The 15,351-nt window shown below is 29.2% G+C and overlaps 1 protein-coding gene across 3 annotated transcripts in view; it reads right to left on the bottom strand.

The window, feature by feature from the left end:
• Positions 1 to 827: 827 nt before the first annotated feature.
• RhoGAP102A (Rho GTPase activating protein at 102A) overlaps positions 828 to 15,351 on the bottom strand; it is a 63,001-nt gene continuing 48,477 nt past the window's right edge. For 2 of the 3 annotated variants that reach the window (XM_024361710.2, XM_014423288.3), the window contains 4 exons: positions 14,908 to 15,064; positions 14,452 to 14,569; positions 12,501 to 12,706; positions 828 to 1,662 (listed from right to left, as the gene is read on the bottom strand). In XM_024361710.2, coding sequence (XP_024217478.1) covers positions 1,243 to 1,662; positions 12,501 to 12,706; positions 14,452 to 14,569; positions 14,908 to 15,064 — 901 coding nt within the window. In that variant the 3' untranslated portion in view covers positions 828 to 1,242. Of the gene's footprint in view, positions 1,663 to 8,155; positions 8,278 to 12,500; positions 12,707 to 14,451; positions 14,570 to 14,907; positions 15,065 to 15,351 lie in introns of all 3 variants that reach the window. The other variant, XR_001343420.3, reaches the window with a different exon arrangement.

Raw genomic sequence — 15,351 nt, forward strand, 5'->3', positions numbered from 1 at the left:
TATTGGACAGGAGAACAAAGGAACAGCATTTATGGAGGCAAGAACAAAGAACATCAAGGATATCAACAGGAAGAAAGTGAGCTTGGTTAGTTTTGTTATAACTAAAATAGAATACATTTGTATAATAGATTTAAATTAAATTAATTGAGATTATTGTAAATGCCTGTTCTGATTGTCTAGTAACAACACGCCCTGAGATTAAGAGTCTCTCTCTCTTTTTATATAATAAAATTAAGAGTCTTTTATATTATTAAATTTGAATAAATTATATTATCCATTTAAGAGTAAAGTTCTTTAATTTGAACCCAAGTTTTCTCTTATTTTTGAAATAAAGTTAAAAAACTATTCAGATTCTTTTTATATTTTATTTTTAATATTTTAAAATTATTACAGTATATACTTAACTTTGCTTTTTTATAAGCTCCTCATGAGTGGAAATATGAAAAATAATTGATTTGTTACTCCCTAGGCTCAATGGAAATACTCAGTGGGCTAAGGAGTGAAAATTACTTAATTTTTTTTCAATATTCATTTTTCTATCATTGTTAATTTGAATATAGCACATACTTAGTTTTTTTTCTATATTTTCAAATACATATCAAAATATCTACATTTATCATAAACCAGTGTAAATATTTCTCTTTGAAATATTTGCACCTCAAATTAACTGACCAAAATGAGAACTGCAAGGGTCCGAGAATGTAGGTAACTGGTTACCAGGTTTTTTACTACATTAAAAGTCAAACCATCTCCATAGTAAAAGATAGTTACATTCCATAATATTAATATTGAACATGATCTTTTAGGAAATAACAATGTAACACCCAAAAGCTAAAAATTTCTGTATTAACAATTCAATAAAAATTATGCCTTCATTATATAATATATATATATAATATATACTGAATAAACAATTGTGTTTATTCTCAGTTTTGTCACTAGCACAATCAGTTGCTATACAATAATAAGTAGAAAACACAAAATTGACTTAATATGACTAGGTTTCATCTTAAAAACTAAAAATTCATGGTAATGTTTAATTTTATGAGTTTTCCAAACACTGTCACTGCAGGTTGTTATGTTCCGTATTTTTTTAAAGGCCATAATGTTCTACCCATATCACTGAAACAACTGATAAAAAAATTATACAATTATGCACACATTCAAGATGTTCATCAACATCTTTTACCCTTATGGTCCATTTAATTTTACATATACTTTTCAATTTCATTTCTAGTAGTCCTAGAAAATATTTCTCCTTTCTTTAGGTTCACTGGATATCAATTCCCTCCTTTTCCACACTCCACGTGATTCACTAGCAGATGTAGAAGTCTCTGTCTTTTCTTCCACCAGATGCCTGGTAAGGTGCCTGACGTCTGTATATCTTCTTTTACAGTCTTTTTCTACCATAGGTGTCTTCTTGGCTTTACTTTGTATCCGTAACATCCTCTCAATATCTGCAGTCTTCGATCGAAGGACAGCTCCTCCTATTGATGATATACTTGGAGTGATTGGTCGTTCGTGTTGGGTGACTACAGCACCACTACTTGCACTTTTTGTCACTTTAGTTTCAGTACTTAACAGTCTACTGTAAGTTGTACTTGAAGCAAAGTGCCTTTTGTCCATGTTGTATGTTTCACTTTGAGCATAGCTTGGTTGAACCTGGAAAAAATAAAATAAATAAATACGAATAAATATTTTATGTTTTATCCTCTTCCTTTGGTAGTGACATGATAATTTTAAAATATCAAGTAAACAAAAACTAATAAAATCAGCATGCACTTGGGAAAATATTATATTCACAAATGACAATATTGTTAAGAGGTCAATTCATTTCTCTTTATTTTTTATTTAAAATAACTTTTGTATCCATTTATCAATTTGTGACGTAAAAAGATGACGTTATAGATAAATGATTGGATCAAAAAGGTATATTAAATCTGTGACTAGCCCAGGGATAGGGGACACATGGCTCAGGCATGAATACCACATGGTTAGAGAAACTTCACAATAACGTGTATCTTTCAAGGTTCGTTTATCTGCAATTTCTAACAGAATACTTTGTCTGCAGGAATTTGAAATGAATTGAATGAAAAAAAATTTAATTTTTTTTTAAAAGCTTAATTATGCATTAAAGTACAACATTGCACATAATCCAAATGAAAAAAGACCAAAGTTGATAGTTGATAAACAATTTAATTAGGAAATACTTGACCCTGATGGTTGAAGGATTTAGTATATTCATAAATGAATTAATTTATTTCTCTCAGAACTGGAGATAGAATAAATATATTTTTTCTTTGTTGTTGATTCTTCTGAAAAAATTCCATAATGGAATCATTAAAGTAAATAAATATTGGGCCAGTTGTTTCCAAGTTATACTTAATCACCATCTAACAGGTGTCTTCAAGTGATTTATATCGATTATTACTCATAATTAATTGATTTAAATTTAAAATAGCTGCTTCTTTTCCATTGATAACTAGTCGATCAATGATCAATTGATTAAAAAAATAGAAATATTATATATATTTAGAAAGAAAAATGATAATTCATATAGACCAACTATACATGTTCATTATTTCTTTTGTTAGTTACATTATTGAAGGAAAATCAGTAGCAGTAAATGGAAATCATAAATCATAATTTACTTTTTTATAAATGCTTCTTATAATATTGTGTCTATTTCTAAAAGTTATGGATTGCTAATGAGTTGATTCTTCTATTTTTTGTTTTGTAATTCAATATAATTTGAAAAGTCACTATCTGTTGTAGAAAATAACTTTTATTATATTATTTGTAGTTAAAATGGTTTGTTTGTAATCTAAACAATTTGTAAATATAATTATGAATAAAGCACCACTGTTAATGGCAACATTACTTCAGACCATAGGACAACCATCTTGTTTCCTTTGTCTGAGTTTTCCTACATTAGTAGGAAGTACAGTGTACAGTTTTCCTGTTTGATTGTGGCATCCTTAGTGCAATACATACATACACTTTGACTTTTGTTATAAAAACCTCCCTGGTTCATAACACTATCATTTAAGAATTTTATTTAATTTTAATCATTTTAACACCAACATATAGTTTTATTGATTTACATCAGAAGGAAAAGCTTTTTACTAATATAAAAAAATATTTTCTGATTACCTTGATCAATGTGTGTCTTTTTTATAACTAGTTAATATTTTGTTGTACAGTATGTTCTATTCCTTCTCCTTAAGAAAAAGGAAGCTTCATAGTACAGATTGTTGGCCTCAAATAAATAATTACATGTCAATGTATTCAAGGTTTAAGTTTTGTTCTTTAGGTAGTTATGCTAAAAAAACAGGAAGCATCTACTAAGACAGACTCTCTATAACTATGTTTCAATTCGGAATATTGGTCATTAGTTATTGTGCCATAGGAAAGGCTTATAGGTAGAGATATAACACTCTGTACAAAATGCCAGATAGGGCACTCAACAATCCCATAACATGGTCAAAAGTAATTGGACTCAACAGCAAACTCACACATTACAATAAAGTAAATTTTGAAAGGATGCCAGAACATTAACATTGTTCAGCGTTCCCATTGGTTGTGAGGTCATCAAGAACTCATATCTCCAGGGTATAGTGAAACCAGAAATCAAGTGTGTTATGATTATTATTTCAGAAAATATTTTATTTTTTAAATCAGTAACCAAGGACCCTTTTGACCTTGGGAGATTATTTAATATTAGAATAATTTTAACAGACTGTTTATTTGTATTTTTTCCTTCTATGAAATTTTTTGGCATCTATTGGATGTTCAATTCACGTGTACTTGAAAAAAATCATTTTCTGACAATTCAAATTTTAATTATTGTTACCCTCTTTAGATGGGTGCCAATTTAAAATACTCCTGCTCTGAGTTGGCAGACAAATTCAAAATGAATGCTATTTGGATATTTTAAGGATGTGAAAGTTTTCTTAAAATAAAACAAGCTTTTGCCTTGGATCTAGGACTATGACCACTCCACGCAATATGCTATTAATTGAGGTGTTGTCTTTTCTGTTTATTCTCTTGCTTTGATTTTTCTTTAATGTCTTGTGTCCATGTTGGTTTGTGTGTGAGGTTTTATTTAATAGAATGAATGAACATAAAAATTGTGTTAGTAGAGGTCAGCATTGCAAAAATAAGATGAAACATGGTGAGCAAATTTAGAAAATAACTACAAAAAATTGACACTTATTTTATCAATCAGTAAACAAATTATTGCAAAGGAAGGATTAATTGACAATAAAGAAATTTATCTTTATTGTAGATCACTTTTTCCTCAGATAAATGTGACTGGGGTAGAAGAATCTAGTTGCAACCAATTATCAAGGTCTAATCAACACAGATATACATTTTTATAGATGATTTAAAAAATGGTTGTTTTAAATCTAAAATCATAGTAAATTCCCAACCATGCAGATGTCAAGGGCCTTATTATATAGAAATAAAATTTTTTTTTTCATTAGCTCTCTTTGGTAGGATCATACCAGATATTCTTTGCAGTGTGAGTAGAACAATCCTTTAAACTCTATGACAGTTTCAGAATACAACAATCTTATGTTTTACAGCCAACTAATATTTTACAAAATAGGTCTTGAATGGCAGCAGTGCAATAAGAAAAAAATTCTGATTAATCAAAATGTAGATCATTGCTAGCATCATAGTGAAATTTTTAGAAAAAAAACATGGTTCAATTTGCTTGTCTCCTCAAATATCAATAAAGAAATTTCAGATCCTATACTTGCCACTTATGCAAAGAATTGTTTTGACCTTCTTGGTTACAATGAGAGTTCAATTCATCTTTAGAATGATTTACCAGTGTTAAAGTAAGATGTAAAAATTCATTTTTTATTGTTTACATGTTGCTCTGTGACAAACTGTGAAAATATTGATTGTTGAAACGCAAGCCGTTTCTAACGGTTAGTAACTCTTTGTCCAGTCTAGCATTTGCTAGTTGGTATTTGCCAATCTTTTGTTGTTAACTTGTTTTGTTTGTTCTCATTACGGTAAGAACGTTTTATGTTATTTAAACATAACTAATAAAACAGTAAAAACATTTTATTTGTGTCCATCACCCCCCTGTCCAACAACCAGTGCCATGGTATTCATGATGTGGAACTATAATGCAAGAAGTTAGCAGTGACCAATAAGCTGTGGATGATTTTAAGGAATTAATTAAAATTGTTATAGTGCTGAACAGATTTTCAATGTAGATGAGTCAAGACTTAATTAGAAATATTTACCTACTTGTTCACTCACTTTTAAATCTGAGCACAATACTAATCTTGATATAAGCCTAAGAAAGACAAGTTAACCATTTTGAGTGGTGGTAATGTGTCCTGGTAAACTTAAATTGTGAGTACACTTTATATTGAGCCAACATTTCGTCCTACATTGTAGGGCTAAAAAAAGGATACAAACACTTAAATGATGTAAACATATATGAATAAAGTAAATGAAAAATTAAAAAGATGTACACTGAAATGTAAATATTAAATCAAAATAAGTCAGAGCAAAATTTGACAGGATTTTAAAGAGATATAGTGTGGATATATCCTCTTCAACCTCATGTCAACAGTTCTCTTTCACCCTGATTTTGAGTCTGAAAGGTATGTTTTCTATCCTGTTCATTATCTTCCATTATTCTTGGCTTTATTTTTATCCCCCTTTTTCTATCTCTTAGTTTGTACTATATTTTATATTTCTTCTTTTTATCTGTTACTATTTCCGTTTTCATTAATTGTCTATAACCTTTTATTATTTTTATTTAATTTTTACGTTTCATTGTACATATTTTTAATTTTTCATTTACTTTGTTCATTTATGTTTACATCATTTAAATGTTTCTATCTTTTTTTGCCCTGAAACGTGGGACGATATTCACTCAATGTAAATAGCTTAATCACTATTTGAGTTTTTCTTTGACCAGGCCACACCGTTTTCCTTTTATAAAACAAAATATGTTTTTTCTAAATTGTTCGACTACCTTTTTTTTTTTTACATGTGGATTATTCCCCAATTTCAGTTATCCTCAGTGTTTATGCCACTGAATTCCAATATATGTTTACATGCACAAATAGGAGTATATTTGCTGACAAGTATAGATGCATAGGTCGGAATCTACTTGCAAGGTACTACACCGTTTTAATATTCATAGTTGTCATCTTCACCAAGAACCCAGTTATGTGTTTATATGGATATGAAAGGAAATTCCATCCCTTAGGACTGATAAGGTTACATAGTTCCATAGAAGTTTTTTTTCTTTATATTAAATTATTTTATATTTTAATAAGATGTTTTTAGTTTTTCAAGAATTGGGAATTCATATTCCATTACTTGTAATCATGAAATCTCTGAGGGAATCCCATACTAACAGCTTCTCCACAGAATTTTTATGACTCAAATATTCTTTCTAGGCTCCTTCCTAATTATTAAAATAAGATTATTTTCAATATAATCTTCATATTTTGTTTTTGAACTATCCCAAAACCATTAGATCCTGAGATTCCCACTAGCTTCTCCTTCCCACAGAAGATGCTGCTTCTAAAAAATCCATTCTAATTCTGTGGAATTCTCCCCCTCTCATCATTCGTGAGGCAACCTTGTTGAAAATATTGAAATTACTTCTTTTCCATCACTTTGTCAGCTTGCAAATTAGTTTATGACCATATTTGATTTAATTAAAATTTTTATAAGGCATGATACATAAAAAGCCATCTAGGAATTGGTTTATTGAATTTGGATAAGGAATTTCTATTATGTAGGAGGTTTAAAAATATAGCAGTGTGCACTTATTAATAATAACCTTTTTGTTATTATAAGATAGTTTGATAATAAGAAAAATGGAAATGGAGTTTTTAAAAGTGATTTATTTTTTGTTTAATTTAATTTTCCTCATTTTTATTTAAAAAAACAGATGAAAACTGATTTAATTGTTTCATTAATGCTTAAAAATTATAGAAAAAAAACAATAGTGATAGGAAGAGAAAAAATATAATGATTTGTCATTATTAATATATGATGGAGAAAGAATGACAAAAAAAAAAAAAAAATACATTGATATGCCCTCTTTATTAGAAAGGAAGGAAAAATATTGTATATTTATTTAGCTTATTGGATGGTATTCTATTATTTTTTTTTACTATATTCGTATCCTATTTTTTAGTATTTTTTTTGTAAAAGAAATACTTTTATCAATCATTAAGAACTAAAATAGAGTAGCCAAGTAAATTTTCGCAAAGACTAAATATTGTTTGTCACTATTTTTGAAAAAGGCTCAGAATATTCAATGCCATCTCATTTGTAGGCCTTAAGTTTGTGTAAAGCAACTTTGGTTGTAAAAAGCAGGATGTATGGGAGCATTGAAGGAACAAATTAAACTTATTAGAATGGTTAATATAACAAAATTTTAAGTTTGCCCTTATGTTCCTATTCAGTCAGTGCTCTCTTTCTCATGCTCGAACAGCAATGGTTTAAGTCAAGGTGACTTCTTTGCCTGTCTCATGTTCAATCTGGTACTAGGAAAGTCAGTAAAGGAAGATGGCATACATAGCAAGAACAGTCTTTATTAGAGGCAAAAAATAAAATAAATTCATTAGAAAAGGAAGAAACCCTCAACACAGACTAGTGAGTATAGGATCAAGCACTTTGGAAAATACTCAGGTTTCGTAATTTATATGCTCTTACAGCTTCTGTTTAAATAAAAAGAAGGTTATTGGACAAACAAAGGGCTGACAACAGGTGCTCATTTCACTTGTTAAAAATATTCAGAAGTAAGTCAATCAAACGAAAATGAAAACCTTTCTTTATGAATTCACGATTGCCTCAGTCCTCATATTCCAAACTTTGACGCAGAAAATTAATGATGAAAAATTACCAAATGTAATTTAAGTGAACACCATTAGGTCTTTTTCATCATTCTTTTTCTAGGTTGAAGGTTGGGAAGTACGATATGGACTATATTATTAATATAAATGACTATTTATATTATATTCATAAATAGGGTAAAATGTTAATAATTTTGATCTGGAAGTTGTGAGTTTTTAGACATTTTTTATTAATGCTGAACAATCTCGTTATGAAAAAAAGGTGATGCAGAAATATTTAAAAAATTGAACTGGTCATCGGGTGGTACCTGCTATATTTGAATGCAGCACTAAGTAGCAACAAGAGCAATTAGAGCTCATAGATTGATGCTTGGTTGAAGAGGAATGTATGTGGTGACTTGATTATTCCTATTCCTCAATGAGAAGATTTCTGTTAACAAGAAGAGATTTACAATGTGATTAATAAACGGTTTAAGTCATTTGAATGTTATTTCGTAATGGAGTTAAAGATTTCGTTCTACAAGTTACCTTTTTAGAAGTAGCTGTTAACATATATTGTGTGATTAAATAGTCCTTGTCTTTATCAGCTTACATCTCTACTAAAATGTATGTGATAAATTTTATTATATATGGTAATATAAGGTTAAATGAATTACATCATAACCTTATAAAGCATCAACATTTTAATTTTTTTTTTTTTACAAGTTACATTGGTGAAGTTATATATTGAAATCATATTTGCTTAAACTTATGGGAATGTGCTGGTTAAATTGAAAATTAAATATTTACCAATGTGTCTTTCACATGATCTTACTATTAGCTGTTTTGAGTAGATTGTTTGTGATTTTGTTCTTTCTTGACAAGTATATTAGTTGCTACTGAAGGAACTCCAGTAAGAAGATGGGTGAAACCCCTAATCAATGGGGAAGATACTGTCCATTACTTTCATAAAAAAGTTGTGGATGGCAAGTCAGAAAGGATCAACATTGAGAAAATGATTCTCCACTGTCCACTCCAAATTGAAAGCCAAATGGATCCTATCTGACAACTGGGTCTCACAGATCTTAACAGATGATGGAGGGTTCTGGAGAAAGCAGCAAAGCTTCGTGAAGATATTGAAATACGGTGTCCCACCTGTAGGTTTTTTGGTTTGCTGAAATTAAATAAACTTCCTTTTCTTCCATCTTGTACAGATTTTTGTAAATCCATGATATGCCATGCCAGTTTTGTAGTATGGAAATCTTTCATAGCTCCCAGGGTGAGCTATTCATTTGATTAACTTCAAGTTTTTTATGTATCAAAAGAACGTTGAGCCCAATGAATGAATGACAAACATTGGGTAATTTATATTTGAATTTGAGATGTAAGAAAGTATATGAATGATTACTCAAATAAATTTGGGTGACTTTTTATTTCCTTTAAATATATAAAGTGTATACTTTATTGTTGTCATAAGAAAGGGAGGAGACTTGTATTTCCAACAGTATCAGATTAAGAACATTTCAATTTTCTCCGAGCTTGCATGAGTAATGAAGGTATAGAGTTGATCTTAGTAAATGGGCAAACAGATTCATTCTCTTTAGCAAGTGAAAGAATTTCAACATCTTGTTTTCATTGGAGATTTCTATAAAAGGGTTTATTTTCTCAAGCTTTATCGAAATAGGACTTCAATTTAGAGGAAAAATTAAGAAAACAGTTCAGATATTATTAAAATATGCACAATACTACTATATAGTTAGGTAAATACTAAGTATACATTAATCTGCTGATTGTATCTTTCTTACAAACCATTAACCATTATCTCATCATTTTAAATCATTAAATGAGTAGATGAAAATTTTTAATTAATTAAAAAAAATAAGAATAATAAATATACAGGAAATAAAAATAATTACAAAATTACTATAAAGTTTAATTTGAAACCTTTTTTACTTGTTACAACTTACTTTATCAAATTCCAATGATTTGGTACTGCTGGAAAGATGAGTTTTCTCTCATTTTGATGACAACAATAAGGCATACATTTAATAAATTTAAAAACAGTAAAAAGTAACGCATATATATTAAAAAAATTGTAAATACATTGTATTATATTTCAAATTCAAATTTAATATGTTGGTTATTTATTAAGGTCTTCTGGTGTATTTTAACGTTATTGTGATACCATAACAATTTGATGTTGATAGGATAGGTATCTTTGGAGCAATGAAAGATTTCCAAAATTTTTCTGCTAAAAAACTGGCATTATATATTAAGGATTTACGAAAAATCTGTGTTTGATGAATGAAAATGGAGTTCATTCTTGGTTTCAACACAATAAATAATGTAAAGATCAGTTTCTTTTTGTAAACCTGTGTTATTATTATTATGTTAATGCCTTTATTGAGAAAATAATTATAAGTTTTTTTTATGTGTGGTTTTGTTATTTCTTCTTTTTTTTTATACATATATATGCTCTGCCTAGGTGGTAAGTAAAGTAAAATTATCACTTCTCAGAAAAAAATAAAATGAAACTGGATGTTAATTATTACAAGAGAAGTATTGTGTTATGATTTTTGGAGTGATAAGAGATGGGAATAAAGTAGAAGCATTGCAGACCATTGTAGAATTTCATAAGGATATAACTCATTTAATAAAACACTTGTCAGATGAAGATTTATAGGAAGTGATGTGTATAATTTCAATATTTTGCCATCCTGTAATATTTAAGACATCTGTCTAATCAGTGTTAATGTATTGTAAAATGTATACATAAAGGTTTATGAAATATATAAATATAGTTTATATATATATATATATTTTTTTTTTTTGATGTTATAAATAAAAAATGCCTTCCAATTTTCTTTTGTTTAATTCTATACATTGGGAGAGGAATAAAATGATTTAGAAAAACGAGTTCAACAAAGTTGGTTTCTGGAATGTGTTGATATCAGACTACCAGCATGAATAAAATTAATGTAATGTAGCTATGTTTCTTTTAGGCCATATAGGTTTGAACAGGTTTCAGAATTTGCCTACTTTGAGATTAGTGGTAAGTTGCAATAACAAAACTGTAGTTGAGATTAGGAGGAGAATATTGGTTGTCAATGGCTACTTTTTTGAATTCTGGAAGCACAACTTTACTAATTTTATGAACTAGTGTGAAACAAAAGTAAAACTTATTTATTTAGACTCTCCTTTGGCCTATACTAATTCATGGGTCTGAGGTATAGACTATATCTTGAGCTGAGGACTGACTTCTCTTCATAGGAATGAATGGAAGGTGTTGTACCAAATTTAAGAGGTGTATATGAAGACAACGAATATAGGCATCATCAGAATCATCAGAATCTGTATGATCTATATTATGAGCTGGGTATCTCTTGTTTCATCAAGCTTGGAAGGCTCAACCCATTTGAGACTAAATGGGTTGGACATCTTGCCAAAATGGCTGACGATTTACCTTCTGAGAGGATTATGACTGAGCCTATCTTTAGTCGTCATTGTGTTGGGAGGTTCAAGCTGCAGTTAACAGATTGTGTGACCAATGATTCTAGAGAGTATTTGAATATGCAAAACTTAATTGCAGTGAAACAGAAATAAGACATGTGGCAGTTATTGTTGGAGGAAATCAGGACCATTCATAGTTGTGATGCTAAGAAGTAGAAGAAGTGGTAATTAGCAAATATTCTACTGTTATAGGTCTTGGAGATTCCATTGATTTAAAAAAGTATATATATCATTGGTATATATATCCCGGTAAGTAAATAGAATAGTTTTGTTGTTAAGAAATGACCCAGCCCATTCAAAGCTTAAAGGAGGTAATTATTTTCAAACATTGAATTTCAACTTGATTTGTTGCATTAAATAGAACTCTTAGCTCTTTGGCATAAATTTGTACTAGTGCCAATAAAACAGGATAATATTCAATCTAATTTAACTGTTACTTTTATTTTCAAACATTGAATTTCAACTTGATTTGTTGCATTAAATAGAACTCTTAGCTCTTTGGCATAAATTTGTACTACTGCCAATAAAACAGGATAATATTCAATCTAATTTAACTGTTACCTTAATTAAAACTTAATAATTATTACTGGAAGATCGGTCATCGACTGTGTGTGATAATAAAAGGAAACTGGTCCGGGTGCAGTAAAAATAAAAATTCAAATAGTCATAAAACTATGTGATATGAGCCAACATTTCACCCCATATTGCAGGGCTTCATCAGGCCTGTCAGATGGTAAGTGAGCATGGAAATATATATTTTTTTAATAATCATTAAAAAATAATTTTTTTCTTAGCTGAAGCCCTGCAACATGGGGCGAAATGTTGGCTCATATTACATAGTTTCTATTTTTTTTCTTCTTTAATTGGACCCAAACCATCTTCCTTTTATTATTAATTATTAGTTTATTATAAATAAAAACAGTTATAATTATCTAATATTTATGTTTTATCATCTTATTTAATTTGCTTGCTTAGAATGCTTTATTTTTGGTTGAAATCATTCTTATTTTTCTGTATTCTATTAATGTTATTGGAACAATGTTAATTGTATTCCTATTGTTTTTAGTGGAATTTGGAAAATATTATCAATGAGAAATGTTTTTTGATTAATTTTAGGGATCGATATTTATTTCAAAGAAACACCAATGAAACAAACTCAAATACCTGTTGAATTTTGCTGGTATTTGTGATGGTTACCCTTTGAAGCTGAGGTTGATGCCTGCTGGAAGGAAAAGTGATAGTGGCAGTTGTTGGTTCACATTCAGGAGATGTTGGCGTTGAACCCCAGGAGGTTACAGATGGCGGTCTAGTTGGAGGAGAAAAGGAGCCTAATCCACTTTCTGGCTGTGAACCACTGCTTTTTGATATACCTAGAGCGTAAAAAAGGAATATTATAATAATTGTTTTCTTTTTTCATACTTAATTTTAATGTTACTATCTTCCCTCTATGTTATCATATACAGTTTCAATATTCTTATAATATTACACAATGTATTTTCTTCAGTACTAATTGTGTACGTATATTATCTGTTATCTTCTGTTTCTTGTTTTTCTGTAGTTACATTTAATCACTATAGTTTTTGTCATTTTTTTGTTCTTAACCCTGATGAAGGTATGAAATTCTGGCCAAAACATTGACACTAATAAATAAATTTTTATATGAGGAGAATATGGTTGGGGGGGGGGGGAGACGTTGTAAAAATATGACACAAGTAAGTTGAAATAACTTATTTGTGTTATATTTTGACCACACCCCCCAACCATCTTCTCCTCATATAATTTATCTACGGTCAGCTATCTCTCATCATTATGAAATAAGTTTTTATTTGTTAGTATTCTTCACTGACCACAACCCCAACCATCTCCTCATATATAATCGGCAAATAACTATCAATTCATCATTATAATAATGTTTTGACTATCAGATTTTTTTATACAACATAGGTTTTCAAAGAGAAAAAATATTACCCCTGCCAATGGTAAATTGCCATGTTAAAATATATTTAAGGTAAACACAATCTGTTTAGAACTGGAAAAATAACTTTCAAAATGACTCATCAATCTAAAATAAGAACTCGATAGACTTATAAGAACTCATATAAACACTTCATCATCCAATTCTGGAGTGCAGCATCATGCACTGTTTTACATCACCATCATACTATCTGCTTTATCTAGGTCTACCTCTCAATCTTGTATCACTTTTTTACATGTATACCATTGATATGACTCTTTATTCTTCCAATAAATGGACATTACCAACCTCTTCAAGCACTTTATTTTCTCAACAGTTTAATATTTCTTTAAAGATAACATATTCCAATTTCCTCATTTGACAAAAAAAAAAAACATTTTTACATCATTTTTTTGAAATAATGATTTTTTTTGGACTTGATTGGTCATAATTGTGTATAAACATCTGTCTTTTTTATTATTAATCGATCATTCCTATGATAACATTATATTAAAAAATAAAATAAAATCACCTATCAAATGGGTTAAAATGATCATTAATAAGATATTTTAGGATGTGATAATAAATAAAAAGGCTTTAATCTTTTATCCGGCATCAGCTAATGAACAACCAATACATAAGACCTGTTTCGCATTTGATTATGAAAAATCTGAGGCATAAATTATATTATTTTCATTCCATTCATTATTCAGATTATAACAATAGCACCAGAATTTGAAAACCAATGTTCATTATGTCTGTAAATATGCTTTCAATGACAAAATTATATTTATTTGACCAATGCATTTAACCACTAACATATGTAAAATATTTTAATTTCTAGAAAAATTTTAATTTCATCTCCATAATAGTATTCCTTCTTATGGTCCCTGTAATGTTCTTACTAATTTTATATTGGTCAAGTGCTTTTCTTTTATAACTTTTATTATTTCAGATTATATTCCTAAAAGACTAATATGACCATAGGTATTCTTATTAGTATTCTTTCAGCTCTGAGTGTATAATCTCAGACCTGAAAGAATACTAAATTAATAGTCTACCACAATTATTGGAATAAATGGGAGATAATTTTTTTTTAAGACAAAGTAATTATAAATATACAATTTTATTTAAAAATCTGAAGTTATTATAAGATCTTACCAAGTGTAATTTGTTGTCTATCTGAGTCCTCAATGTATGGAATGTCATCTAGATTAAGTGAAAATGATGTCACAGAAGGTACTGGTATTTTGAGACTTGCAGTGATAACACCATCATTCTGTTAAAGTAAGATGACCATTTATTGAAAAATTTGAACATATTCAAAATCATACCAAATATTAGGTTTATTTTATTACTTGAACCCTTCTGGACACTGGAATACATTTAAATGTTTTTATTACATTTTCTTAAATATCTTAGCTGAAACCTAGATTTCATTCATGGCTGATGGAATACATAATAAACTCTTTACGATAACTGAGTTGGATACTGAATCATATTTGTCTCATAGGTATATATAGAAAGACCCATATTTTAGCCTATGAACTACCTTCTCTCCCTTCATTCGCTAAGTATCTACATTATGAAAACTGAAAAATACTTTTAAAAACTTACAAGATTGCTCTCTTCTGGTGTATGATGACCACTATCTGAAGAGGACATTCTAGTTTTGTCATCAGAAGCTCTTCTTGAAGAACTTTCACTATCCCCTCGTTTCCGGCTCTCATCACGTCGTTTCTTTGGTACTCTCTCTCTACCTCTGTCCAATCTCCTATTTAAGAAAAAAATAAAATATTTTTTGAATATATATAATTAATAAGTATAATTAATTAAATATATATAGTTAATTAATAAAACTAAGATGGTTTTTTTTCCCACTATGTTAGTACATGATACATTTCAAATATACTTCTATAATAGGATTAATGTGAAAAGGTTCTGGAGCCCTCCTCCTGGGGTCCACTCAGCCTCTTAAATTGGGTACCCTTAATTGGGTAAAAATCTGGCAGTCGAGTGTGATTCTGACCAAATTACCTTGTTGCACAATCGTTGGTCTAG

This window comes from Halyomorpha halys, unplaced genomic scaffold, assembly GCF_000696795.3.
Source record: "Halyomorpha halys isolate HHAL.00 unplaced genomic scaffold, Hhal_1.1 Scaffold413.1, whole genome shotgun sequence".
In the NCBI taxonomy this organism is placed as follows: domain Eukaryota; kingdom Metazoa; phylum Arthropoda; class Insecta; order Hemiptera; family Pentatomidae; genus Halyomorpha; species Halyomorpha halys.